Source organism: Stegostoma tigrinum, chromosome 22 (genome assembly GCF_030684315.1).
Source record: "Stegostoma tigrinum isolate sSteTig4 chromosome 22, sSteTig4.hap1, whole genome shotgun sequence".
NCBI classification, from domain to species: Eukaryota; Metazoa; Chordata; class Chondrichthyes; order Orectolobiformes; family Stegostomatidae; genus Stegostoma; species Stegostoma tigrinum.
The window spans coordinates 15,325,664-15,353,632 of NC_081375.1; the positions used below are offsets into that span (position 1 = coordinate 15,325,664).

At 44.0% G+C, this 27,969-nt stretch overlaps 2 protein-coding genes across 4 annotated transcripts in view; one reads left to right on the plus strand and one right to left on the minus strand.

Annotated features, from left to right (window-relative positions):
• Positions 1-8,069, plus strand: part of tmem235b (transmembrane protein 235b) — a 68,970-nt gene extending 60,901 nt beyond the window's left edge. Inside the window, exon 3 of the mRNA XM_059653545.1 lies at positions 6,864-8,069. Within this exon, the coding sequence (XP_059509528.1) occupies positions 6,864-7,096 (233 nt within the window). The 3' untranslated portion in view covers positions 7,097-8,069. The remainder of the gene's footprint in view (positions 1-6,863) is intronic.
• A 3,780-nt stretch (positions 8,070-11,849) lies between these two features.
• The window catches only part of tha1 (threonine aldolase 1), a 65,047-nt gene continuing 48,927 nt past the window's right edge, over positions 11,850-27,969 (minus strand). Inside the window, exons 3-7 of one of the 3 annotated variants that reach the window (XM_048555644.2) lie at positions 27,209-27,297; positions 22,416-22,601; positions 18,904-19,041; positions 17,506-17,698; positions 11,850-13,728 (exon numbers count right to left, since the gene is read on the minus strand). In XM_048555644.2, coding sequence (XP_048411601.1) covers positions 13,436-13,728; positions 17,506-17,698; positions 18,904-19,041; positions 22,416-22,601; positions 27,209-27,297 — 899 coding nt within the window. In that variant the 3' untranslated portion in view covers positions 11,850-13,435. The remainder of the gene's footprint in view (positions 13,729-17,505; positions 17,699-18,903; positions 19,042-22,415; positions 22,602-27,208; positions 27,298-27,969) is intronic. The other 2 variants (XM_048555646.2, XM_048555647.2) reach the window with 2 other exon arrangements.

The following is a 27,969-nucleotide window of genomic DNA, read 5'->3' on the forward strand; positions in this document are numbered from 1 at the left end:
CTCAGTGTTGCGCCAGCCTGTGAACTAATCTAAGCCCCTCCCCCTACACTCACACACTTCATTTTCTGCTTGGGGGCCCTGCAGCCCTCTGGACTCAACATCAAGTTTAATAATTTTAGGGCCTAAGCTTTCTCATGTCCTAGCCCCCTACTCCACACACCAGGCCTTGTTATCACATAGCCTGCGATTACACATTACCTATTGTTAGTCACTAACAGTCCCTATTAACAGCGATTCACTCTCCTAACCAGATTGTTAACAATTCCTTTGTCTATCCACCTGCTCATCTCTCTCTCATGGTTCTATCCTTTATCCTATCAATTACTCCCTACCCCATCCTCCTCCCTATTTTCTGCATATAAACTTATGTTTTCCGGCTACCATCAGTTCTCAGGAAGGGTCACTGGACCCGAAACATTAATTCTAACTTCTTCTTCACAGATGCTGCCAGACCTGCTGTGCTTTTACAGCAACTTCTGTTTTTGTTTCTGGTTTACAGCATCTACAGTTGTTTCAGTTTTTATTTAGTATGTAACTCACTGCCACATCTCTTCCAGGCATGCCCCCCTTGAGAAAGTTTTGCTCCTCTCTCCAATGGGATTTTTGTTCCAATCTTTCTTCTTTCCCACTGACATTAATCTCACTGTCACTCCTGGTGTTTGACCAGTTATTTGCTAAAACTCATTTCCACAGCTATATCACATTCCTCAGTGACTGCATCAGGCTCAGATTCTCCCCACGTGGATTCCTCCCTCATGCTTTGAATCCTCCCAGGATCTCAGGTATCTCTGTGACATTCAATGTTCCACGGATAGCTGCTGTCGCTGAATTCTGAGATCCACTCTCAGTACCATGGGCATCACATGCATATTCTCGACCTTTCTTTAAAACAGCATCACATCACCCTGGCTCAGGGCTGCACCACTCCGCAGTTCCACTTCATCCTCTGGCTCATTCATTGTGCTAACAAAAAACATTTTCTTTTCCTTTCAGGCGTCAAGACCCACAGGACACAACAACTCAGAGATACCCATGGCCCTCTGGAACCGTCCTCTCCTCTCCTTCCTTCTCAGTCCTTCCCTTTTCCCAACCCCACCTTCTGTTGGATATTCACCATCCCTCCTAACCTTCAACTCTCCGATGCCAAATGCTTTGTACTCAGCAAAGGCCTCAGCTTTATCCTTCTGAATTTCAGGCATGACATAACGACAAAGTCTTCTTCGACCATCTTTGCCTCTGTGCCCCTTTCTTTGGACAACAGTCCTCTCCCCATTCCACAGACCCCTACACCCAGTTCCAACACTCTCTCTCCTTCTGGAGCCCTCCCTCTGGCCTTTTACTCGCACTCAACCTGTTCATTGAGAACTGTTGGTGTGATATTAGTCGCCTCAATTTCTCTGCTCCCTCACCAAATCCAACCTACCTCCCTCTGAACTGACTGCACTATGTGCGCTTAGATCTAACCTTGACTTTGTTATTAAGCTGGCCAATAAGGGTGGCAATATTGTAGTCTGGAGTACTGACCTCTACATTGCAGAGACTCAGCACCAGCTCTCACATACCTTGTCCTATCATTCTCTGGACCATGACCCCACCAATCAGATCATTGTATCAACAATGGCAACTGATCTCATTTCATCTGATGACCTCCTCCCCACTGCCTCCAAGCTGATAGTCTCCCAGCCCTACACATTTCACTTCTACCTCCTAAAAATCTACCAATAGGACTGTCTGGGGAGACTCATTGTTTCAGCCTGCCCCACAGAAATTGTCTCTTCCTACCTTGACTCAGTCTTCTCCCCCCAGTCCAATCCCCGCCCACATACATTCGTGTTTCCTCTGACGCTCTACACCAGTTTCAAAATTTCCAGTTTGCAGGTTCCAGCCACCTTCTCTTTACCATGTGTGTGCAATCCCTTTACACCCCTCAGCCACCACCAACCTCCTCTGCTTGGCTAAGCTCACCTTCACCCTCGTTAAAAGAGAAGTTGTTGAGGGTGAAAATTTCGCCTTCAATTTCCACTCTGCCCTCACTTTCACCTGGTCTGTCTATGACTCCTCCCTTCCCTTCCTCGACATCTCTGTTTCCATTTCTGGGCATGGACAGACCACTAATATTCATTATAAACCCACCGACCCCCACAGCTACCTGGATTATATGTCCTCACACCCTGCTTCCTATAAAAACTCCATTCCATTCTCTCACTTTCTCCATCTCTGTCGCATATGTTCAAATTAAGCCAACTTTGACAAGGGAACCTCCGAAATGTCCTCAACCGAGGATTCCTGAACACGCTTGCTGATAGGGCCCTCAACCAGGTCCAACCCATCTCCCGCACCTCCACCCTCACCCCTTCTCTTCACATGGCTCACCTTATCCTCACCTGCCATTCCACCAGTATCCACATCCAGAAGATCATCAGATGCCATTTTCACCACCTCCAGTGAGATGCCACCACGAGACACATATTCTCCTCCCCTCCCTTGTCCACCTTCCTCAGGGACCGTGACCTCTGGGATACCCTGGTCCACTCTTCATCCCCAACACCCTCCCCCAGAGCTCACGGCACCTTCCCCTGTAACCGGTGAAGGTGCAACACCTGCCCATTTACCTCCTCCCTCCCCAGTATCCAAGGGCACAAACATACCTTCCAGGTGAAGCAACACTTCACCTACACTTCCCAGCATCTAGTCTACTGTATTCGCTGCTCACAATGTGGTCCCCTCTATACTGGGGAAAAGAAGTATAGACTGGCTGACTGCTTTGCAGAACATCCACGTTCTGCTCGTAAAAAAGACCCTGAGCTACCTGTTGCCTGCCACTTTAACACACAACCCCATTCCCTGGCCAACATCTCTGTCTCTGTGTTCCAATGAAGCCTTTCGCAAGCTGGAAGAACAACACTTCATTTTCCGCTTGGGCACCCTGCTGCCCTCCAAACTCAATACCAAGTTCAATTATTTTAGGACCAAAACTGTCCCATGTCCTAGCCCCATACCTATACACCAGGTTATCACAAAGCCTGCCATTACACACTACCTATTGTAAGTCACTAACAGACCCCATTAACAGCTATTCAGCCTCCTAGCCAGATTGTTATCAACTCCTTTGTCTGCCCAACTGCTTTTCTCTCTGTTTGGGCTCTATCCTTTACCCTATCATTTACTCCCTACCCCATCCCCCTTCCTTATTTTCTGCATATAAATTGACATTTTCCCACCTACCATCAGTTCTGAGGAAGGGTCACTGGATCCGAAACATTAACTCTGACTTTTTCTTCACAGATGCTGCCAGTCCTTCTGAGCTTTTCCAGCAACTTCTGTATTTGTTCTTGATTTTCCTGCCAGCTCTCCAGCTGGTGCCCAAGACACACATCACCTCCATCAAATTCCTTCACTCCAGTATAGTTCTTCTTTAAAGATGAAAATTAAAATGTCAACTCATTACTCATGTAAACCAGACTTAGGTTGTTTCAACACACTTCAGTGGGGAAGCATTATAAATTTTTGATACATCCTATTTTGATATGATGATGAATGCATTCATAGAAGAAGGAAAGTGAGCTTCTGCGCATTAATTCTTTTTGTCAAAAGATTGTTATAAAACATCAGAAATGAATCTGCAAGCTGGTGAGCAATCATATTACAGCAAATTTGTAGAGAGGCACAACAATCATATTGAGCAGAATTACATTCATAGGAGCCAAAGGGATTTGTAAGAGACTCCGGAGGAATGGTGGTGTTGTACTTGAACAGGTAACTCCCCAAATCTGGAGATAGTAGGAACTGCAGATGCTGGAGTCAGAGATAACACAGTGTGAAGCTGGAGGGACACAGCAGGCCAGGGAGCATCAGAGGAGCAGGAAAGTTGACATTTCAGGTTGGAACTCTTCTTCAGAAAATGGGGGAGGGAGAAGGGGAGCTGCAAAACAAATAGAGAGGAGGGGGTGGGGCTGGGGAAGTACCTCCCGTTTCTGAAGAAGGGTCCCAACCTGAAACATCAGCTTTCCTGCCCCTCTGATGGTTACAGGCCTGCTGTGTTCCTCCAGCTCCACACTGTGTTATCGCTAACTCCCCAAATCCCAGGTTTTTAGGCTGAGCTGTGCCCCGATTGCACGCATCTGAGCATACAATTGCAGGGTATTTCACAGCATATTTACATGGAATGTGTCCACTCTGTCATACACTGTTGCTAATAAGAGGAAATTCAAATCACAAAACTGCACATACTTTAACCTATGAGAATATCAGAGAATTATTCACTACGGAAGATTGAAATGTCATTGTCAATCTTTAAGAACATGCATTAATTCTTCAAGAAAAGATGTGCAGAGGGAGGTAATTTCAGTGTAAAATGTAGATTTGATATCCCAAGAATATTGGAAGGATAGTAAGATTGGTTTCAGAGATTAAACAGGTAATGATTGAAGTGTAAATGAATAGTCAAAATAATGTGATTGATAATTCAGGACAGCTTTTAACCAAGAGAAAGCTAATTAACCATTACAATATCGGATAAGATTAAGCTAACACCCAATAAAACCAGACAGACAAATAGAAATTGGGATAGATCAGAAGACCTCTTCATGGATCTGAGATAATGGGAACTGCAGATGCTGGAGAATCCAGGATAACAAAGTGTGAAGCTGGATGAACACAGCAGGCCAAGCAGCATCTTAGGAGCACAAAAGCTGACGTTTCGGGCCTAAACCCTTCATCAGAGAGGCTTTTGTGCTCCTGATATGCTGCTTGGCCTGCCGTGTTCATCCAGCTTCACACTTTGTTATCTTCCTGGATCTGGCCAGCTGTAAACAGATCTAGGCAGCAGACCATGGAGGGGCGTCATACTGCTGACTTGCCTGCTCCTCTTCTGCAGTTATCTCTACAACAAGACCACACTGACCCTCAGAGCATCCCACCCAGACCCATCCCCCTATAAACCACTTAATTTAGCCATCCCTGTACTCTACAGGCAATTAAGCATGGCCAATCCACCTAGCCTGCACATCATTAGGCTGCAGGAAGAAATCTGAGCACCCAGAGGAAACCCACACAGACACAGGGAGAACATGCAAACTCCATACAGACAGTTGCCTAAGGGTGGAATTGAACCCAGGTCCCTGGCACTGTGAGGCAGCAGTGCTAACAACTGAGCCACCGTGCTGGTTATGTTCAAGCACAGAGGGAGCACATAATGTCCACTGATGCTCATGAAGGCTTTGCGGGGGTGGGGGGGGGTGGGGGGGGGGGTGGGCACTGTGGGGAGTGAAGTGCTTTATTTCTCCCTCCACCTCTATTTGATTTAATCTCTACCTTCAGCCTTCAGTTTTTTCACATAAGCACTGCCTTTGTCAGGCTTTGTTTGTTAATGGCTCACTGGCCACATCGGTGTTTTTATTTAAAAGAAATCAAAGTTGGGTTTGCTGACTAATTGTGTGATTGATGGGATGCGTTATGATCTGGAAGACATGTTCCCGCAGGTACCAGCCTTTCAAATTTATTTAGTTTGCAATTCTTTAGAAACTTATGTCAGACAATTTTCTGTTAAGTTGTCACGCCTGAGTGTTCAGCTGTCTGCTCTGTGTTACTTTTTAAAATTTGTTCATTGAACGTGAGTTTTGCTGGCCAGCCCAGCATTTATTGCTCATCCTTCACATAGCATAGCGCTCAGTGGATTAAAAGTCATCTAATTACTGTGGGTCTGGAGTCACATGTAGCTCAGGCTAGGTAAGAATGGCAAATTATTTAACATTACTAGTTGGGCTAGTTGATGAGCATGCAGGGACACACAGTAAAGAGTTTTGAGGTTAGCAGTGCTTTCTGAAAGGTCTTGTGACACTGTGGTAGTGTCCCTAACTCTGAGTCATGAGACGTGGGTTTAATTCCCAACGGCCTCCAGAGGTGTGTAATAACACACACAAAAGTTGATTAAAATATCTTAGACTTGTTTTCTGTATTTAACTATGCTTCACTGGGCACTGAAAAGGAAATTTTTGCTTATTCATTCGGGGAAATCGGGCTTCGCTGGCTGAGCCAGCTTTTACTTCACACCCATAATGTCCTTGAGCAGGTGGTGGTGAGCTTCCTTCTTGAACTGTTGCAGTCCATTTGGAGTAGGTAGACCCATAATACTTCTTGGTAGAGAGTTTCAGGAATTTGACCCAGCAACATAGAAGGATTGGTGATATGTTTCAGGATGTTGAGTGACTTGGAGGGGAACTTGCAGGTGATGATTGTCTGATATATCCTCTGCCCTGTCTTTCTGTACAATAGCGTTCTTGAGTTTGGAAGGTGCTTTCTAAGGGACTTTGGTGAATTTTTGCAGTTTCTGTTTTTATTGTAGAGGGTGCACACTGTTGCCACGGGACAAAATAAATATTTAAGGTGATAAATGGGATATCAATTGAGAGGTCTGCTTTGTACCAGTTGGTGTCAAACTTCTTGAGTAGTTGGAGCTACACTCATCCAAGCAACTGGGGACGATTACATCACTCTCCTTTTGCATTGTAGACGGTGGATGTACACTGAGGAGACAAGAGGCAAGTTAACTGCTCCAGGATTTCTAACCTCTGACCTGCTCTTTAGCCACAATATTTATCTGGCCAGTCCGCTTCGGTTTCTGGTCAGTGGTGATTTCTGGAATGTTGACATTGCAGGGTTCGGTAATGGTGATGTGATTCAAAATCGAGGGGCAATGGTTAGGTTCTCTTTGTTTGAGACAGTCATTGCCTAGTCTTTTCCCTAGTTTAAGGTTGCTGCCCCTTGGTACCAATGCCCTTCTTTTTGATTGGCATGCACAAAAATGGCAAATGTATGGATAATTTGGCTTGACTTTCTAATAGCACTTATTCTTTATATTTCAGGTGCATTGACCCTGGCTGGGATCTCAGTGTATGTCGCTTATTCGAAAGCGGCTTTCGCCATTGCGATGCGTTTGTACGGACACGAGTTGTTCAACAACGTTTACGTTGGTTTCAGTTGGTCCATGGGTTTGGCCTGCCTTTCTTGTGTCTTGGAGGTCATTGCTGGGTCTTTATTTCTTCTGGCTGCCAAGCTCACAGCTGTACAGCATCTAGAGCAGTCAGCAACTATATGAGCACTTTGGTCATGTAGAATTGTGTTGCATTTTATTGTGGTTTAGTTCTCTGCCAAGTTCTGTAATAAGCTAAAATATGAAATGTGTTGTGAACAGTGGAGATATCTGTGAATGCCTGTCTACCAGTTTGAGATATATTCTCCTCTGGGTGTTAAATGTAATGAAAAACCAGACATGAGTAGATGGCAGCAAAATGATGAGAAAGCGTAATATACTTGTTAGGGGCAAATTAGATGTTAATTCGATGTTCACACAGCTATGTGGAGGGAAGAGAGGGAAATAAAAATGGTGCTCTGAACGCATAATCCAGCCAATGGATTAATTGTACAAAGGATGGGGCATTAAGAACATAGGTACAGCAAGCATTCCCAGCAGGATGAGGGGAATGTGGAGACTGAGGACAGAGTGTGTAAGCAACACCTGGACATGTGTGGTATTGACACAATAGTACTGTGATCTCATTGAAATGTGTTATTTAAGCCTGAGCTGTGAAGAGATTTTCATCTTCCTTGTAATACTGCTAAATATCAACTGTCCAGCCCCAGGCCATCCAGTGCCCAAAGGGGTCATCTCATGAGTCAGCCACTCAAATATTGAAGAGTTTGCTGAACACTGCTTCAATAGGTACTCATCCAAGTAAACCTCAGAAGTAAACACTAGCTGTATCAGCAGCAAATTAAATTGAACTTTCTCCCAAATTGATATTTTTCCCCAAGGAACATAGCATTCCTGACTCAGGCAAAAAGTCAAAGGAACATAAGAGTTGGACAGCACGGAAACAGGCCCTTCAGTCCAACCAGTCCAGGCCGACCTAATCCCAAACTAAACTATAGTCCCGTGTGCCTGCATATGGCCCACAGCCCTCCAAACCTTTCCTATTCATGCACTAATCTAAGTGTCTTTAAAACATTGTAACTGTGTCCGCATCCACCACTTTCTCTGCAAGTTCATTCCACACACGCACCACTCTCCTTGTAAGGTCATTCCAGTTTTCCAATCTATGTGTAAATAAAGAATGTTACTAGAACAAAATGGTGACTCCTGAGGTTTTTTTTCCTATCAGTGTCAGCATGCACCCTATAGCATAAAGTTTGGAATGATAGCAGTGACCTTTATCACCAGTGGTGTTCAGTGTAAGTGATAGCTGTCGCTTCCAGGTCTTAATGACCTAATGGCACAGTCTGTAACACCCAACCCTAGTCATTCTCCATCCTTCATCATACCCAGGAAGCTGACGCCTTGGTGGTAAAACTACCTACTAGATTAGTATCTGCCATCCATCTCCTTTTCCCACTGTTGCTTTAAGATACCTTGAGTCTCATCTGAAGTTAAATGCTGACTGCACTTTAGTCACACTGTACAGTATTGTTGCACTACACAGGCTTTTCTTTGACAAACTCACAGTACAACGTTTGTGCAGCCACTTTCAAACAGGCAGGGTTCCCACAGAAGCACTGATGAATTGTCCGCTTATGTTTTATTTATAATGATGTTTTCACCCAATTACTAAACTAGAGAAAAAAAACCAGCATTATTCCACAAACATTTTTTTGCTGGCGATAGAACTACGTAGTTATAAAAATATGCAAGCAATGAAAAAAAGAACAAATAGAAAATGCTTCAAAAAATTCTATGCATGAGGTCTCTTGTGAGAAAAGTGAGGATCCCGGGAATGCTTAATCATGGAACAAAGAATGCTGCTTCTAATGCTGCCCATTCTGGAACAAAACAGTCAACGCAGTCAACACGGCTTTGTGAGGGGCAGATCATGCCTCACAAACCTTATTGAGTTCTTTGAGGATGTGACTAGAAAAGTTGATGAGGGTCGAGCTGTGGATGTGGTGTATATGGACTTCAGTAAGGCATTTGATAAGGTTCCCCATGGTAGGCTCATTCAGAAGGTCAGGAGGAATGGGATACAGGGGAACTTAGCTGCTTGGATACAGAATTGGCTGGCCAACAGAAGACAGTGAGTGGTAGTAGAAGGAAAATATTCTGCCTAGAAGTCAGTGGTGAGTGGGGTTCCACAGGGCTCTGTCCTTGGGCCTCTACTGTTTGTAATTTTTATTAATGACTTGGATGAGGGGATTGAAGGATGAGTCAGCAAGTTTGCAGATGACACAAAGGTTGGAGGTGTCGTCGACAGTATAGAGGGCTGTTGTAGGCTGCAGCGGGACATTGACAGGATGCAGAGATGGGCTGAGAGGTGGCAGATGGAGTTCAACCTGGATAAATGCGAGGTGATGCATTTTGGAAGGTTGAATTTAAAAGCTGAGTACAGGATTAAGGATAGGATTCTTGGCAGTGTGGAGGAACAGAGGGATCTTGGTGTGCAGATACATAGATCTCTTAAAATGGCCACCCAAGTGGACAGGGTTGTTAAGAAAGCATATGGTGTTTTGGCTTTCATTAACAGGGGGATTGAGTTTAAGAGTCGTGAGATCTTGTTGCAGCTCTGTAAAACTTTGGTTAGACCGCACTTGGAATACTGCGTCCAGTTCTGGTCGCCCTATTATAGGAAAGATGTGGATGCTTTGGAGAGGGTTCAGAGGAGGTTTACCAGGATGCTGCCTGGACTGGAGGGCTTATCTTATGAAGAGAGGTTGACTGAGCTCGGACTCTTTTCATTGGAGAAAAGGAGGAGGAGAGGGGACCTAATTGAGGTATACAAGATAATGAGAGGGATTGATAGAGTTGATAGCCAGAGACTATTTCTCAGGGCAGAAAAGGCTAACAAGAGGGGTCATAGTTTTAAGCTGGTTGGAGGAAAGTATAGAGGGGGATGTAAGAGGCGGGTTCTTTACACAGAGTTGTGAGAGCATGGAATGCGTTGCCAGCAGCAGTTGTGGAAGCAAGGTCATTGGGGTCATTTAAGAGACTGCTGGACATGCATACGGTCACAGAAATTTGAGGGTACATACATGAGGATCAATGGTCGGCACAACATCTTGGGCTGAAGGGCCTGTTCTGTGCTGTACTGTTCTATGTTCTAAAACTTCTTCTGAATTAATCCATCCAGCACTGATTAAAGACAGAAGCATCCAACTAGGATAATTAGGAAATATTATTAGCTCTATAATTATTGAGACTGCACAGTAATTAGCTCAAACATTCACATCATTTCCTCCCTTCACCTCTTGGAGTTAGTGGATACTTTCTTTCTCTCCCCAACTATTACCAAAGGTTACGACAAGAAGCCAGATGGTTAAAAGAAAGCAGAACAGTTGGGTAGTGACGCCTCTGCCCACGTTATTTGCTGGCCTGCGATTTGCATTATGATGTGAATTAATACCTTAATTCATCCTGAGCAATATGCAATTAACAAGAGAGAGGCAGGCAGGGAATCTGGTTCCAGGATTCTCAAATATTGCTCTAAACCAAACAAAAAGATGTTGATGGATACTCCAACAACAGCTGTCTCTCCCTCTCTGACTGATCTTGAAGAAGGAATTGTTTAGTCTCTCAGTTCACTTTTTTTTCTCCTCAAAAGTGACAACAGCTTTTGTATTATCACATGAGATACATTAATCAGGAGATATACAATATAATAACAATACAGGACAGCAGCAAGTACCACGAAAGGTGCATTGTCACTCATGGCAACAGGCTACACATAACTGTGCAAGGGGGATATCAAAATGATGTGCTGTTAGATGCCTGTAAACTAATTGAGCAAAGGCTGAACACTACGAGATCGAGACTGTGTTGTGATCTTAATGCATTTGTATGATATTCCTATCTGTTAAATATGTTAGCAGAGGCTTTAGGCAGGATATCTTTAATCAGGTCGACCAAATTCAATAAATTTTGAGAGTGCCTTTGTCAATGATATTCGCAGGCACATATGACCTCGTAGGGAGATCAGATTTAGTTTAATGGCATACGTGAAGACAGGAGAAGGCAGTGCCTTTTTTGTTCTGCACAATGACTCCCCTGGGATACAGTGACTCATTGCTAGGGAAATAAATGGAACACTGCATTGATTTCTCATTCAGCAATTCAGATTAGGCCCCTGATTGAAAACAAGTTAGTGCAGGTCACATTTGATGAGCTATCCTCACATGTCAGTTCTAGCTGGTTTTTAGGAGCACTTGTCATGTAAACATAAAATTGTAAGAGCAGGAGCAGGAGCAGGCCATCTGGCCCCGCCTCGAGCCTCATTTCAACAGAAGTGTGGCTGGTCATCCAGCTCAACACCCTTTTCCTGCTTTTGTTCCCTTTGCCTCTGATCCTTTAGGCCTAATAACTATTTGTACATCTACCTTGAAATTTGTTCATTCACAGGATGTGGGCATTGCTGGCCAGGCAGCATTTATTGCTCATCCCTCGGAAAGAGTCAACCGCATTGCTGTGGATCTGGAGTCACATCTACGCAGACCAGGTAAGGATCATGTTTTCTCTCCCTAAAGGACATTGGTGAACCAGATGCATTTTATCCCTGACAACCATCAACTTCATAGCAGATTTTTTTTATTGTATTTATATTCCACCACCTGCCTTGGTGGGATTCCAACCTGGGTCCTCAGAAAATTGTCCGGATCTCTGAACTAATAGTCTAGCCGTAATAGCACTAGGCCATCACCTTCCCCTAAAGTACAGCAAAGAAAGATTTGAGGTAGATGCTGCCATAAGGGGATGAGTTCTACATTCCAGGCAACATCTGATAAACCAACAATTTATGTGTCCTTCCCATTTTTTAATATGCAATGAATCTTAAACGTATTTTTTTGGTGACAGTTGAGGAAGCAGAGAAGGGATAATGAGGTGACAGAAGATACTAGGGGAACTTTTTTCTTCTAACTTTCAGTTTTAATTTGAAACTTTGCACAATGTAAAAGCAAAGGAAATAAAAGTAAATGCCAGAGCTTTGTCAAGCTCTGAAAATGACAGGTATAATAGCAACCCCCTCAGTTGTAAAACACAATACAAATTACCTAAAAGCTTTGACACAAGTCGCTGGTTCAGTTGAATTTCAATCATCAGTTTGAAACAGAAGCTGTCTCTCACTGTTTTGAGTCATAATGAATGTTGTGTAGTTGAAGTACATGACCATGTCTCAATTATCATTGCACTCCACATTTTAAACCGTACATTTCATCCTTTATTCAAACTATCATTCAACAATTAAATATTTCTCTATTACCTGAGAAGATATTCAACTATTCTTAAATTTTTAGGTTTGTTTTCTTCTGGCATTTGTAATAAATGTCCTTCATTTCACAATTCCTAGGTGAGGATAAACGTCTTCAGTCATTGACTGCTGATTCAGTCATAAGCAAAATGGTGGGCCTGATTTTGCTGCACTGTGATATGAACAGCTAATTACCTATTTGTGAACTTTACATTTGATTAATGGCAATGCAGCAAACAGAACACCAAAGTGAACATGCCAAATCTCCATTGGCTAAAGAAGTAATAACTAACGGAGCAGGGGATTTGGGATTTGATCCATCAAAACAAATCATTCTGTACATCATATTCAGTCTCTCCACATCAATGGTGCTCAATTTATTTGATTGCCTAATCTCCAAATCAGCAGCTGCCAAATCCTAATAACAGATTCAGTAGAAATTAAACAATGATTGGAATCACAGAATAATTTTGAGAGAGTGTGTTACCAGCAGATAACACTGGCAGCAGTTGTTCTGAAACAGTATTGCAACTGTCAGGGTCAGAAATATTCTGGGTTGTTTATGAAGTTGTTAGAATGAGAATACTTTTCTATGGGATTTCATCAACATGACAGTTTTTAAAAGCTAGAAAAAAGTCTGCCTCTTGACCTAGACATGTCTTCTTGCTTCCTTGAACTTTTCTATGGTGTTCATGTTAGAAACTGCACATAATTATTCAGAACCCTCTGAATATACTAAAACGTTCCATGGAAATCCACCAAAAGTACTCAACCTTGTAAATACAATTTGGGATATCTGATTAATTCTGTAGTCGTCCTAGGAATCTTTCAATGTAGTGATGCACTAGCAGGGAACCGTTGAGTGGACAGCTGCAGGCAAAACATCCCAGGAGTTGGAGCCCAAGCAACCGAGCACAACAATTAATGGTTGAGCAATTAATGTCTGGGATGCTGAAGAAAGGTACAAACATCTCAGAGGGTTGTGGTAGACAGAGATGATGGGACAGTGTATCTGGAAACAAAGATGAGTGTTTAAAATCAGCATTCATAATTCCCAAAATCAAAAACAGCACAAAAATCGCTGTGAGCCATCAGACCTGGCATTTGGATTACAACATCACGCGCTCAATCTGACCTGAGAATTTTCCATTCTAATAGAAGCCACAATTATTGCACTTCGAGGATTGTGGGATTTGGATAATCCATTGCTATTTTTGATTGACCTTCTGCGTCACATACTGCAATTTCTGTAACGCTAGGTCAGTGTCCTCCTCTGATACATCTACATGCCAAACAGCTCGGACCGTGCGCCCATACACTGGGCTCATTAACACTCGAACACTACATCCCATCACAGTCATTTCATCCTCTGTCACCTCTGCCATCTTGTCACAGAATTCTTCGGGTGAGAGTCTTGGGTCATTCACTGTGAGCATTAGAATATTTGTTTCCACTGCATCAATATCGACGTCGCATATGGAGGAAGCAAACGTCTGAACACCTGTGAACAAGATTTACCAAGTCAGTCAGTCACTGAAGAGCGTTTATAGGAATAACAGTTGTCCATTAAGCCCTTTAAGTTTATTCTGCTTTTTAATGAAATCACAGCTGCTCAGCATTGTCATAATTGCAACTCACTTGCCCCATATCCTTTGATACTTGTTGGCTAAACAGGAGATGAGTGGTGTATACAGATGTCACAGTATGCGGTTGATTAATCAGAACAGCAAAACAAATGCAATCCAGTATGCAGTATTTTGCCCAATGGTCTACTATTACCTTTCAGTTCTGTAGGTTGTACTTGTTAACATCGCTGATCTTTATCTACCTGTGGTCAGTAGCCCATCAATTTTCAGTAAAAATGCTTTCAAATTTATATTTGGCAATTAACTGTTAAGCCAGTTTAAGTTTCAAAAGATTCTTTCACAAACCATAGCAACACAGGACACATGCGGCTGATATGGCACACAGAGTGGAACACAACTAGGATTACATATTATGTAAATTATTTAGCACTTCAATTCCCCATCCACATTGAATACATTCTGCATGACTTCCAGTCAAATTCCAGAGGTACATGTTCTACACTGCAAATTCCAAAAACATTTAATTTGAGGAGAGAATCTACCCCTTGACTGATAAGTTGTTCTTTGAATAATTCCAATGTTTAATGATTAGTCTGCAGCAATTCACACACCGAGGTGTTACAACAGAAGCTGTCACTTTGTGAATGCTGTTTTCCCAAGTCATTCCGTGGTCTAGCAGTGACCCAGCAGCAGATTGACACAATTGTTCGTTGCAAAGAACTGACAGAAGACTCAAGGCAGAGGTTCATAATCAGAACTGGACATGGATTAGATTACTTTGGTAAACCACACAGAAGTACAATACACTGCATTCTCCAAGTCCTGATGAACGGGTAGAGCCAACTATCCTGGTCAATCGTTTCCATTGGCAGCTTCAAATTTATGATTCAGGCAGTGTCACTGTTGAAGTTCCTGGTCTTTCTCCAGAACAGAGGAGCAGGATTGTTTTCCTTAGAACAGAGAAGGCTGAGGGGTGACATGATTGAGTGAAGAGGAGGAACCTGGTTCCCTTGGCAGAGACAGTCCAAAAACAAAAACTCAGATTCACATGAAGTGGCAGGAGGATTAGAGGCAACATGAGGGAAGATTTTTATACAGAGGGTAATGGGTATCTGGAATTCACTGTCTGAGTTGGTGGTGGAGGCAGAGGCCTAAACACATTTAAGAAGTATCTGCATCTGCACCTTAAGTGATGTAAGCTGCAGGGCAATGAGTTGTGTACAGGCAGACGGGACTGGAGAGGACATCTGGGTGTCTTTGGGTCAACACAGTCAAGATGGGTTGAATGGCTCCCTTCTGAGCTGTATCATTTGTATGGTTTTATGGTTCTACATTCAACTGGGACCACAACTGGAGCTTCCTCTGTATTTATGCTCACTCTCCTGGCAGCTACCATTCGTCCTTCATCTTCCACCATTCAACACTGCCTCTAGCTTTCATTGCAACCTCAACAATGTGGTGGACTCTACAGGACAAATGATAAGATGCTGTTCTAGTCCTGGACCACTCAGGTGCTGTTTTCCATGGAATTACCACAATGAAGGAGGCCATTCGCTCCATTGTGTTCAAACTGACTCTTCAAAAGATCTGTATACTTAGTGTTACTCTTCTGCACTCTCCTCATAACCATTACCAGAGAAAATCTAATTCCCTTCTGAAAAATTTCAATAAACCTGCCTCCCTTACACTCTAAGGCAGTGCATTCCAGGCCTTAACAACTCACTGAGTGAAAATAAATCTCAGCTTTCTTGATCTTGATCCTTCCACCAATAGGAAGGACCTATTGGACCTCACGATTTTAAATATCACCATCAACATTCCTTTCTCCATGGAAAATCATCGTAATTTCTTTGATCTATCTTTAAAACTGGAGTTCCACTTCTCTGGAAATATTCTTGTAATTCTTTTCTGCCCTAAAGCGTAGAAACCAGAATTGAATACAATACTCCAGTTGAGGCCGAAGCAACAACTTATACACATGTAGAATAACCTCCTTGCTTTTGTACTCTCTGCCCAGAAGCCCCTCAGTCACTGTGGTGTCCTGCTGCATTCTTGATGACCTGACCTGACCCGACCCTCTAGTGGGGTGTGGGACATGAGGATGGTGAGACCCTGCAATGAAACAGTTCATTGGGGAAGGAGCCCATAACTTTCACAGCTATGAGTTAACTGCTGAAGAGTGGGATTGGTGTAGATTGGTTGGCTCAGACTTAATGGGCCCAAGAGCCTCTTCTATGACTCCATTAGTAAGTGCTGAGCTGTTTCAGAGGACATCTTCTATGCATCTGTTAGTACAGGTATTTCAGCCTCCCCTCCTATGCCTGCCTTCAGTCTGGGTCAGGGGCACTGGGCTGAGACATTCCTGGAAAATCCCTAATGTTCAAGGAATCTTCACAAGATCTTTGCACCGCTCTTGGTGGAGCAGGAGCAACTCTCTGTTCAGTGCCATCTCCTCCTGCCTTCTGTTCCTTCTCCTGCTCTTTCCTGAATTTGTCCAGAGGCTTCACTGTCATGGTGGCCACTCCCATTTTATGTCCGTCATCTCACCTTACATTCCCAGTCAGGGCCACAATAAAAACAACTTCAAGATATCTGGCTTAAAGCGTCTTTGTTTACGCAGAATGAAAAAAAAAGGGAAACCTCTAGTCAGGGAGAGGAAACAGGCACCCCAGTCACACACTTAACAAGATGTGCTGGCTCCTCACCCCTCTGGGAAGAGGACCTTCCCCATTTCACTCATGGCCTCCAACATTAGGTCGAGGTTGTTATTGAAGAATGAAAGTACTGTCTAGACCCAGTAGACAGGTATCCCGCTCCCACGTGGCATCTCGCTTTCCTCGAGTGCTGTGGAAGGCTTTAGTGAAATCCTGAGGGAGACAACCAGTGAAGGCAAAATCTGTTCCTGCCACTGTGGCTCAAAGTGAACAAGACTGGTGGCCCCGTCAAGACTCACCCTCATGAAAATCTGAATCCTAACCAGTCACCCAGCCACAGGCAGGTTTCTGATCCAGAAACAGGCATGGCTCCTGCTTCCCCATCTCCATCCAAAAATAATTCAGCCCGCAGATCTCAACTTACGATCTCCTCGGACCCGAAGTGATCTAGACCGGGATGATCTGACACCTCAGCCATAGGGGGATTGAGCCTGGATTGGCCACTAGGACAGGGAAGCAGGCACAGCTCCGTATTCTGCTTCTGCAATATCTGAACTATCCCATGCATCAAACATCACCAGCTCCCCTTCCTTCAGCACATGGCTGATGTGGTTCAGACAGATACACTGTCTCTCAGTCCCGTCATCACATCAGGCTATTTCACTTGTGCACATTTGCTTCCTTGCAGTTTATCCTGGGATAAAAGCAAAATACTGCAGATGCTGGAATCTGAAATAAATCTGGATGTGGGAAATCTGAAACAAGTTCATCCAGCTGTACACCTTGTTATCTCAGATTCTCCAGCATCTGCAGTTCCTACCATCTCAGAAAATATTCCAAAGTTACATCAGACTGTTTTTCTCTCTACACAGATGCTGCTGGACCTGCTGAGTTTCTCCAACATTCCCTGTGTTTTGTTTCAGACAGACAGTGTACAGGATTGGGTACATTGGAATGGACAGAACTCAAATCAACATTATGTTGAGAGAAATTTTACCGCTAAAGGGGGTGAATCAAAACATTTTCAAGTGTCGGTACCTTGGGCAAACTTCCTGGCATTTCTGTGATCATCCTGGAGCCTGTCGACCATATTGGAGATGGAGAGGAGTCCTGCTGCAGCTAACACCCCAGCTTGCCTCATGCCCCCTCCAAGCACCTTTCGCACCCGGACAGCCTGCTCAATAAATTCCCTTCGGCCTCCGATGAGTGCGCCGACTGGAGCTCCTAAACCCTGCAAAACCCACAAACACACAATCAGCCCAACATGCAAAACCCCATCAGAGGTAGAGAGAGATCAGCCAGCCCAAGGAAATTCAGCTTACAATCCCGGGCGAACATCTTCCCCTTGAGCCAGGATATCCAAAGCCGCAACTTTAATGTTGGTGCTGCCTCCCGCTGCCGGACCCTGTGATGTGACGAACCATCACCCTTATCACTCGCAGCTCCTTCGTCAGAACCATCTATTCTAATTCCAGTTCCTGTCTAGCCTCTGTCATTCTTGACTTTCCCTCTTCAAATACAACAATAGTCCCCTCTTAACTGATGGTACAGCATTTGTGTCAATGTTCGCTTGAGCCAGAATCTTCCACGTTATAACAACCTGTCGCAAAAATGTTTCTTTTTATTTCCTCCTTCCAACAATAATCCTGAATTTCTGAGCATTATCAGTGAGATGTTAACCATCGAAAACAATCACTCATTGTTCACCTTCAGAAAGCGTTTTGAAACCCTCTCTTAGATGCTCCTTAGCTTTTTCTGAGGCAGTGAATAAAACATTAAAAACTTTTCAAGATACTCAAATCAGCCTTACAGTATCTGAAAAATCTGCACCTTCTTTGGCACGGTGGCTCAGCGGTTAGCACTGCTGCCTCACAGCATCAGGGACCCAGATGCAATCCTACCCTCAGGTGAGTTCGCACATTCTCCCCGTGTCTGCGTGGGTTTCCTCCGGGTGCTCTGGTTTCCTCCCACAGTCCAAAGATGTGCAGGCTAGGTGGATTGGCCATGCTAAATTGCCCATAATGTTCAGCATGTTTAGGTTAGGTGGGTTAGACATGGGAAATACAGGGGTAGGGGAATGAATTGGGGTGAGATGCTCTTCGGAGGGCAGTGTGAACTAGTTGGGCTGAATGGCCTATTTCCATACTGATGGGATTCTATGATTCTACTTATTACCTTCCCGTCTTTCTCAATTTGTTCCTGAACTTCTGTTTCTAATCCTGGGATGAGGCAGCCCAGTTCTGAAGGATGGTCTCCGGACTCTAACGTTAACTCTAGTTTTTCTCTCCCCACAGATGCTGCAAGACCCGCTCAGCTTTTCCAGCACTTTGTTTTGTTTCAGTTCTGAATGATTCGGCTCAAGCAATTAACTGGAGTGTTTCTCCTCCCAAAGATTTTTCTACAAGGCTTCCCCTCTTCCCAGTTGATGGCTCATACCTTGCTCAGACACACGGATACGGAGTCACAGAATTTCAGTATCTCCGAGGCCCTCATGCCCAAAGCTACCGCTGCGTTCATCAGGCGAGCTCCGTCCACATGGACGGGCAGCTTGTACTGGTCAGCAAGAGTTCGCACCTGTGCCCCGAGAAGAAAGCAACAGTTACCCTGAGGTAATGAAATGCCCACTCAGACAGGGAGAGAGTGTTGTCACTCCCAGAACCTCACACTGAGAGCGCTGGCGGTGAAGAATTCATTTTTGCAAACAGAATCATTTGTGTAAAACGTTACAGGAGCTCCGACGCTTGACGGCTCGTGTTTAGTCGCAGTGTTGCCAAGCCTCCAAGGCTGACCTGGAGTCTCCGGGAACGAACGGTTAATCACCTATGCAATGGGAATAGCGCTCAGGCAAATCATTCAAAAACACAGCATCATTTTTCACGAGTTACCAGTGACACCCAGCCGACCTCATCACTAGACCAGCCTCCACTGGCTGTACGTTGTCAGATCGCCAATCTGACATCTGGTTCTGGACAAGCAGAAATTTCCAACAACTAAATATTGTGTCAGAGAACATTTTGTCCCAGGCATAAATTATTCTCTCGCCACCAATTTCATCCCACTGCCTGATAACTGACTGAGGCTACAGACCGTTTACTTTCAATCACATACTTACACGGCAATACCCAACAAGCCTGAACTGGGTGAACAGTTAATTGCCAGACTGGGATTCCCTTGGGGAAGGGAAAAATCACATGCCCTCAGCCTCAATCTCCCTGTCTCAGGTGAATGTGTCTGTTAGGATGACACCTCAGACTCTGCCACTGGATCAGAATCCTAAAACTTCTTTCCTCAAAGCAATGTAGGTGTATCTGCACCAGATGGAAGCAACTCACTGACACCACCAGATCAATTAGGAATGAACAAATGCTGGCCTGGCCAGCAAGATCCATATTCCATGACAGATTTTAAAAGAAAGATGAACTCTCATCTTCTCACTGAGGATTCTCTCTGTTGCACTGTGTGGCACTACCACTGTGTTAAATGGGATAGATTCTGAACAGATCTAGAATTGTATTAAAACCACACTATGTAACCTCATGGTCTAGCATAAACCCATACTATCATTACAATCAAACTAAGGAATCAGCCCTGGTTCAATGAAGCACACAGGAAGACACTCCAGGGGCCGTACCAGGCCTAGTACAAAAGAAAATCAGGCTCCGAATGGTGAGGCTGCAGGGTTACATGTGTATTACGCAAAGGAAGCACATGCTACAGAGGTAGTCAAGTGATCCCACAACCTATGGATCAGATCAAAGCTTTGAATCCAATCATTTCCAGTCATGAATGTTCGCAGATAATTAAATAATTCACTAGAGGAGGTAGCTTGACAAATATCCCTATCCTCAGTGAGGGGGAGCCTAACATATCAGAAAAAGACAACGCTGAAGCTTTTGCATCCATCTTCAACTAGAAGTGCTGAGTGCATAATCTATCTTGGCTTCCTCCTTATGTCACCAGTGTTATCTTTAAGGAATATAAGGGACAGTGTCAACATGAATAGAAAATTAGCTAAGTATAAGAAACCAAGTAATGGTCAATGGATCTTTTCAGGGTGGAGGAAGGTCTGCAGTGATTGGTATTAGGACTCTTACATATTAAGTGATCTAGATCATGGCGCGCAGCAGACAATTTAAAAATTTGTAGATGACACAGAATTGTGAACTATGAGGAGGACAGTGTAGAGCTTCAAATGGGCATAGACAATTTGGAAGAGTGGGCAGACAGGTGACAGCAGAGTTTCAGTGCAGAGATGTCTAAGGTGATGCATTTTGGTAGGAAGACCTTGGAGAGACAATATAAGACAAAGGATCCAATTCTAAGGAGGTGCAGGAGCAGAGGTCAGAAGTCACAGGATGCTAGATTATAGCCCAACAGGCTTGTCTGAAATCACAAGCTTTTGGAGTACTACTTCATCACGTAAAGGAGCAGTGCTCCAAAAGTCTGTGATTTCAAATAAATCTGTTGGACTATAACCTGGTATCCTATGACTTCTAACTTATCTACCTGACACATCCACCGCAGGGGCAGGGGGACATGGCTGTATCTGTACATAAAAAGGTTACAGGCCGGTGGAGAGATCAGTTAAGAAAGCATGCAGCCTCCTGGACTTTATTAACAGGCGCATACAATACAAGAAAAGAGGAGATTATGCTGAACTTGTATAAAGAAACTAGTTACACCCAAGCTGGAATGTTGTTTATATTTTAAAGCCTTGGAGAAGGAAAGGAGAAGAGAAAATTTGATAGAGGTTTTCAAAATCATGAAGCCAGAGTAGAAATAGAGAAACAGTTCTTTCATATAAATGAATTGAAAACGAGGGGAAAATGGAATTAAAAGTTATTACCAAAAGAAGCAAATGTGTTGTTTGAAAAAAACTTTAACCACTTGGTTTGAGCCCTTAAGTGTTGAATTGAGACAGTGAACAGTGGCTAGCATTGCAGCCTCACAGCACCAGGGACCCGGGTTTGATTCCACGCTGGGGCGACTGTCTGTGTGGAGTTTGCACATTCTCCCTGTGTCTGTGTGGGTTTCTTCCGGGTGCTCCAGTTTCCTCCCACAGTCCAAAGATGTGCAGGCTGGGTAGACTGGCCATGCTAAATTGCCCATAGTGTTCAGGGAGGTGTAGATTAGGGGGATAGGTCTGAGTGGGATACCCTTTCTGTCAGTGTGGACTTGTTGGGCCAAAGGGCCTGTTTCTACACTTTAGGGATTTTATGATAAGGCATTAAATGATTATTTGAAGAGAAATAATGTGCAAGCCATTTAATCCACTGCCTTCAGAACTCACTTCCTCCACTCTAAGATCCACTGCAACTCAAAGACATTTTTTTGACTACATCTTCCAAATCTGTGAGCTCTATCACCTCGAAGGAATAGGGCAGCAGATACACGGATACCCTACTTGCAAGTTCCCCTCCAAGCCACAAACCATCCTGACTAGAAGCTATATGCTTTTCCTTCACCGACACTAGAATTGCCTGCAGACAAGAGAGTGTGTCTATACCCTAGCAAATGCAATGCTTCGACAATGTGGATCACCCCAACATTCAAGGGCAAGAGGGATGGGACAGCTAATGCAGCCCTTGCCAGTGACACCAATAACTCATGAACAAATAAAACAACAGATGTACTTGGTATCAATGCTGTTTGATCACTGTGCTGTGAAGCATCTTGGAAAGTTTCACTGTATTAAAGGCACTGTATAAATACCAGTTGTTACTGACAGGGATCAGTGTTGATATTGTGCTCCCCCTGGTGGCAGCATCAACCAGCAGTTACAGCTGGTGGAGAAAGTTCAGTACCTGTGCTAGACAGACTCAGGCTAAAATGGCCTAATCCCTGTTCCCTCCTCCACTCACGGTACATAGGCTTCTGCTGAGATAAAGCACAGCTTGCGCCTGGTTTAGATAAAAGTTTGACTTCAAAACTTGTGTTAGTATCCTCACCTCTTGGAGAAAGGAGAGTGGTAAAACCCGCCCTCCAGCCTCATTATGAGTGTTCTCTAGGCAAATGACACCAGTCCTGGGGTAGTGAGAGTCCGGGAAATGCTGCCGTATTTTTGATTCAACCTCATTCAAATCAAAAGTTCCATCCGGAAGATTCCTAACAACACGTGAATGAATTCCAGCAATCTGAAAAGAGAAGATACCGTCATAGAAACATAAAAAACATTTGGCTGTTTGGGCCTGTCCCTCCAATCTCTGATCATCATCAACACCACAGAATCCCCACAGTGTGGAAATGGGCCCTTCGGCCCAACAAGTCCACATCGACCCTCACAGCATCCCACCCAGACCCATCCCCTATAACCCACCTAATTTACACATCCCTCTTTACTGGGCGATTTAGCAAGGCCAATCCACCTAGCCTACACGTCTTTGGACTGTGGGAGGAAACTGGCGCACCCGGAGGAAACCCACGCAGACACAGGGAGAATTTGCAAACTCCACACAGACAGTCGCCCGAGGGTGGAATTGAACTCGTGTCCCTGGCGCTGTGAAGCAGCAGTGCTAACCGCTGAGCCACCGTGAGCAAGGCTGATCCTTTATCACAATGCAATATTCATGCTTTCTCCCCAAATTCTTTGATGCCTCTAAAATCTTAAAAAAAACCACGTTCAGTGACTTGGCCTCCAGAACCTCCTATTGCAGAGGATTCCACTGTTTTTTCACCCTTTCAATATAGAATATTTTTTCCTAATCTCAATTCTACACACTTTACCCTGTTTTTAGAGATTGTGTTGACTGGTGTAACACTTCAGGGAAAATATCCTCCCTGTAGTTAGCCCTGTTAGGATTTTGTGTGCTTCAATCAGATCACCTCTCTTCCTTTGAAACTACTGAATACAAACACAGTTGATTGTATTTTGATACATGTGACAATAAAATCAATGAGAAGCCTTGTTAACGAGAGGTACAGGCAGATCACAGCAAGCAAAGGATGTACAGATCAAAAAGACCTAGAGGCATAAAGGTTACATTATTTGAGGCTAGAGTCATTCAACAGTTTGATAGTGGCCGGAAAGAAGCTGTTCCTGAACTTGCCGATGCGTGTGTTCGGGCTTGGGTGTCTCCTGCCTGATGGAAGAGTTTGTGGGAGCTCATTACAGGGATGCGATGGGGTTTTGATGATGTTGGCCGCCTTTCCTGGTACAGCAAGCCATGTAAATATAGTTCATGGATGGAAGGTTGGCTTCTGCGATGGTCTACGCACACCACCTTCCATAGTTTCTTATGGTCCTGGGCAGAGCAGTTGCTATACTGGACTGTCATGCACCGAGACAGTATGCTTTCAATGGTGTATCTGTAGATGTTGAGGAGGGTACTTTGGATGTGACAAATTTCCTGAGTCACCTGAGGAAGAAGGGGCGTGTTGTGTCTTCTTGACTGTCACATTTCCCTGGGAAGTTCATGGCAGGTTGTCGGTTATTGTCACTCCAAGGAACTTGATGCTCTTCACCCTCTCAACCTCAGTTCCGTTGATGGAGATGGGGACGTGTTCTCATCCTTTCTTTCTGAAGTCAGTGGTTGGTTCTTTAGTTTGGCTGAAGTTAAGAGATGGATTGTTTTCATTGCACCACGTCACTAAACTCTTCACCTCCCTTCTGTACGTTGATTTGATTAGTTGAACAAATCACTGCTGACTCAACAGTTCTCTCATCCCCGGTAACAGCTAAGTGAACCTCCAGTGCACTCTGTTCGGCATGGAGACCAAACTGTACACAATACTGCAGGCATGGTCTCACTGAGGCCTGATGGAAACACAGGGAAACATTTCAAATTCTGAATGCAAATAATTGGTGTTGATGCTTTAACAGCTCTTTCAAAGACCTGGTTAAACAAGTTGGGCTGAATAATTCCCTCCTGAGCGCTAACAAACCATAACGCTAATCCTGCAAGTGTGGAGGATTTCCTGCGTGTTGGCTGCAGAAATTAGACAAACAGGTAAACCAGAAGGAGACAAATCAGGGCCAAAAAAAAGGAAAATAATCAAGATAGGAGGAGGCACAAAAAAAAATGGAGAGTTCAGGTTAGAAGGCAATCCTAAACTGAAGTGTTAACTAAACATCTCTAGAGGGCAGCAACTGAGCAAGAATAGGAATGTTTGAACAAGCAGGGTCAATGTGACAGCTATTCCACTGGCACAACTGTCTGTCGCTTCACACCTGTTCATCAATTTTGTTATATACCAAGTTAACACAACGACTTTGCTTGTCTGAACACATGAAATGAGACTGTTTGGATAAATTTCACAGCATAGCAAACTGATTCTGTTGGTTCACTGGCAAAGCTGCTGCATTTAACGTATGCCTGAACACATGAACAAGCAGGTTCAGGAGAACTTCGTCCCGGCTATTATCAGACAGTTGAATGGACTCTAGCCTCAAATAATGTATCCTGCAATGTAACCTGTATGCCTCTTAGTCTTTTGATCTGTACATCCTTTGTTTGCGATAATCTGCCAGTACCACTCGTAAACAAACATTTTCACTGTACTTCGGTCCACTTGATAATAAATCAATCAGGTCCAACTGACAGTCATTATTTCATTGCCTCATCAAATTCAATTAAAGCTAAGGTGTGACCCTGAGACAATGAGCTGCAGTTTAATGCAGTAAGGAGGTTCATGATCTGCCTGGATTTGTAAGATAAAAGGGCTGAATAGCTTTGAGGATCTGCATTTATTTTGTGGTAGGGGGAGCTCTGATAAAACAAAAATCCAGCTACAGAGAGCGGGGAGCGTCAGTACCAGACAGACAGTCAATAGTGCTCAGGGTTTCTGGTCAATCAGCTCTTGGTCTTCGGAATTTCACTCTAGTCATTGCTACTTATGGGATCTTGCTGTGCAAAATTAGGCTGTCAATTTTCCAACATTACAACTTGCAAAGACCTTAACTAGCTTTGAAGCACCTTAGCAAGTCCTGAGGTGGTGAAAGGCACTACACAAATGCAAGACTTTTCTCACACAAGACACACTGCTGTAACGGCTCACCTGAAAATCTAAACCACTGGCAGTGTAGCACTCCCTCAATATAGCACTGCAGCTTAGATTATGCGATCAGGTCTTTGCAGTAAAATGTGGCCAGTGACCTCTCACTCAAGATGAGGTCCCACTGAACCAAGGCAAGCGATTCTTAGTGCTTGCAGAGAAGGACAGGACTCATACACTTAATGATAGGCTTCTGAGGAGCGTTGCTGAACAAAGACCTTGGAGTGCAGGTTCATAGATCTTTGAAAGTTGAGTCACAGGTAGACAGTATGGTGAAGGCGGCATTTGGTATGCTTCCCTTTATTGCTCAGTGCATTGATTATAGGAGTTGGGAGGTCATGTTGCAGCTGCACAGGATGTTGGTTAGGCCACTTTTGGAATACTGTGTGCAATTCTGGTCTCCCTGATTGAGGAGGGATATTGAAAGGGTTCAAAAAAGACTTACAAAGGATGTTACCTGGGTTGGAGGGTTTGAGCTATAGGCAGAGGCCGAATAGGCTGGGGCTATTTTCCCTGGGGCATTGGAGGCTGAGGAGTGACATTATCGAGGTTTTTAAAATCATGGGGCGGGGTGGTGGCGCAAGGATAGGGTGAATAGACAAAGTCTTTCCCCAGGGTAGTGAGGCCAAAACTAGAGGGCATAGATTTACGATTTGAAAGGGACCCAAGGGGCACCATTCTCACAGAGGGTGATGAGTGAATAGATTGAGTTGCCAAAGGAAGTGGTGGAGGCTGGTATGATCACAACATTTAACGAGGCATCTGAATGGATATATGAATAGGATTCAGACGGATAGGACCAAATGGAACATTTGGTCACCACGGGCGAGTTGGACCAAAAGCTCAAGGATGCCGAGCAGATGTACAAAATTCCACGATGCAGTCTCACTTTGCCAGAACTTCAAAAGGCAGTACTGGGAATGGGGATTGGCTGCAGGAAGAGAGGGGTGCGGGTCTTAAACAAAGCCTTGAAGTTTGTAGAGAAAGATGGTTCATGAGAACGGGAGTAGGAATGGGCATACTTCCGGAGTTTTCAGCAGATTTGGGCATGTTGGAGAAATTTTGGAATTTACATCTTGGAGTTATGGTGCCAACACTAAATGGAAAAAAAATAGATCCATTCCCCAGTATCTCTTCTACAGCCACAAGCTGAAAGCTCCACTAAGACAGACCTTCAGTCAAAAGAAAGCAGAAAAAAGGTGTCTTGACTGTGTTAATGAGTTAGGTGGATGCCACTTAAAATTTTTCTAGAGAAGAAGTGAGTCCACTTAGTGTTGTGTGGTATATACTTCCTCTGCTGTTGGGAGTTTGAGATTCTGAACAGCTACTTTAAGACTAAAGCAAGACTGGACTTTAGTTCTGGCACTTTTATTTTATACAAAAAAATACTTTAGGTGGTTTAGTAGGTTGCACTGCTATTTGCCACTTAGCAACACAAATATACAGAAGTTGTTGAATATTCCAGAACCCCATGTGCAAACCGGGTGTGCGTTGCAATTTAAGGCGGCCCAGCAGTCCTTATTCACAGACTCGGCACGTTTAATTTTGTGTTCACATACCACAGCATCAATCATTTTACCTCCCCCACTCCCTCCACCAGCAACAAAACCAAGTTTAGTTAAAAGTTGTTAGTACGCTTGCCACAAAATAGAGATACAGGGACACACAGTATAGTTTACTGACAGGTCTAATCAAGAGGGTGTCACATACTGTTACACACTGCGCACCGTGCTGAATAAGCCACTAGTACCTGAGCAACACCTCCCTGTTCATAGAGATGGATATGTGCCTGATCACCAACTATCAGCTCAGCTCCCCTCTCCCGGCAATGACACATGACTGCAAAGGAGAAGAAAGATACACACAGTCATTATTTAAACTGTGAAGATTTCCCAGAAAATCCCGTGGGAATCAGTTAAGCTGATGCACACTTTAAACAAAAATAAATTTTGGAAATATACTGTCAGGCAAGTCCCCTGATTTGCTCCTGCTAAATATGAACCACATTTACTGTAAGAGCCACAGTGAAAGGAGTGGTCTTGTCCAGTTATGGGAAATGATCTGACCATCAGGAATTGCTGTAAAGAAGCTGATTGAAGACACATGTCATTTTCTAAGTATCTTTCCATCTCATAACTTTCTCCACCTAGCACATCTGTCTCCAGTTACCTTTAAGCAGTTGGGACCACAGCGCGGAAATCTACATATTTAAGCGAGAGTAAAAATACCTTTGTCTGAGAGAGACATTGAGTGTGAGGGTGAGGGGAGGACAGCTCCCCCCACCGAGGTATGTGACGGCCACCCTGAGCACAGACTCAAGCTTGTGAAATCAGTCCTTTGCAAGAACAACCTAATGTGTTCGTTTCTACGTAATTTCAGTCAATCAAGTGGCGTCGTGACAATAAAATGGTCTTTCTTGCTTACTGTGAGGGAGGCATATGTCTGACAGTAGGTTCAAGGACTGCAACAGCTCAGAAAACCCTCCATTCCCCTTTTCTAAGCAATAACAAT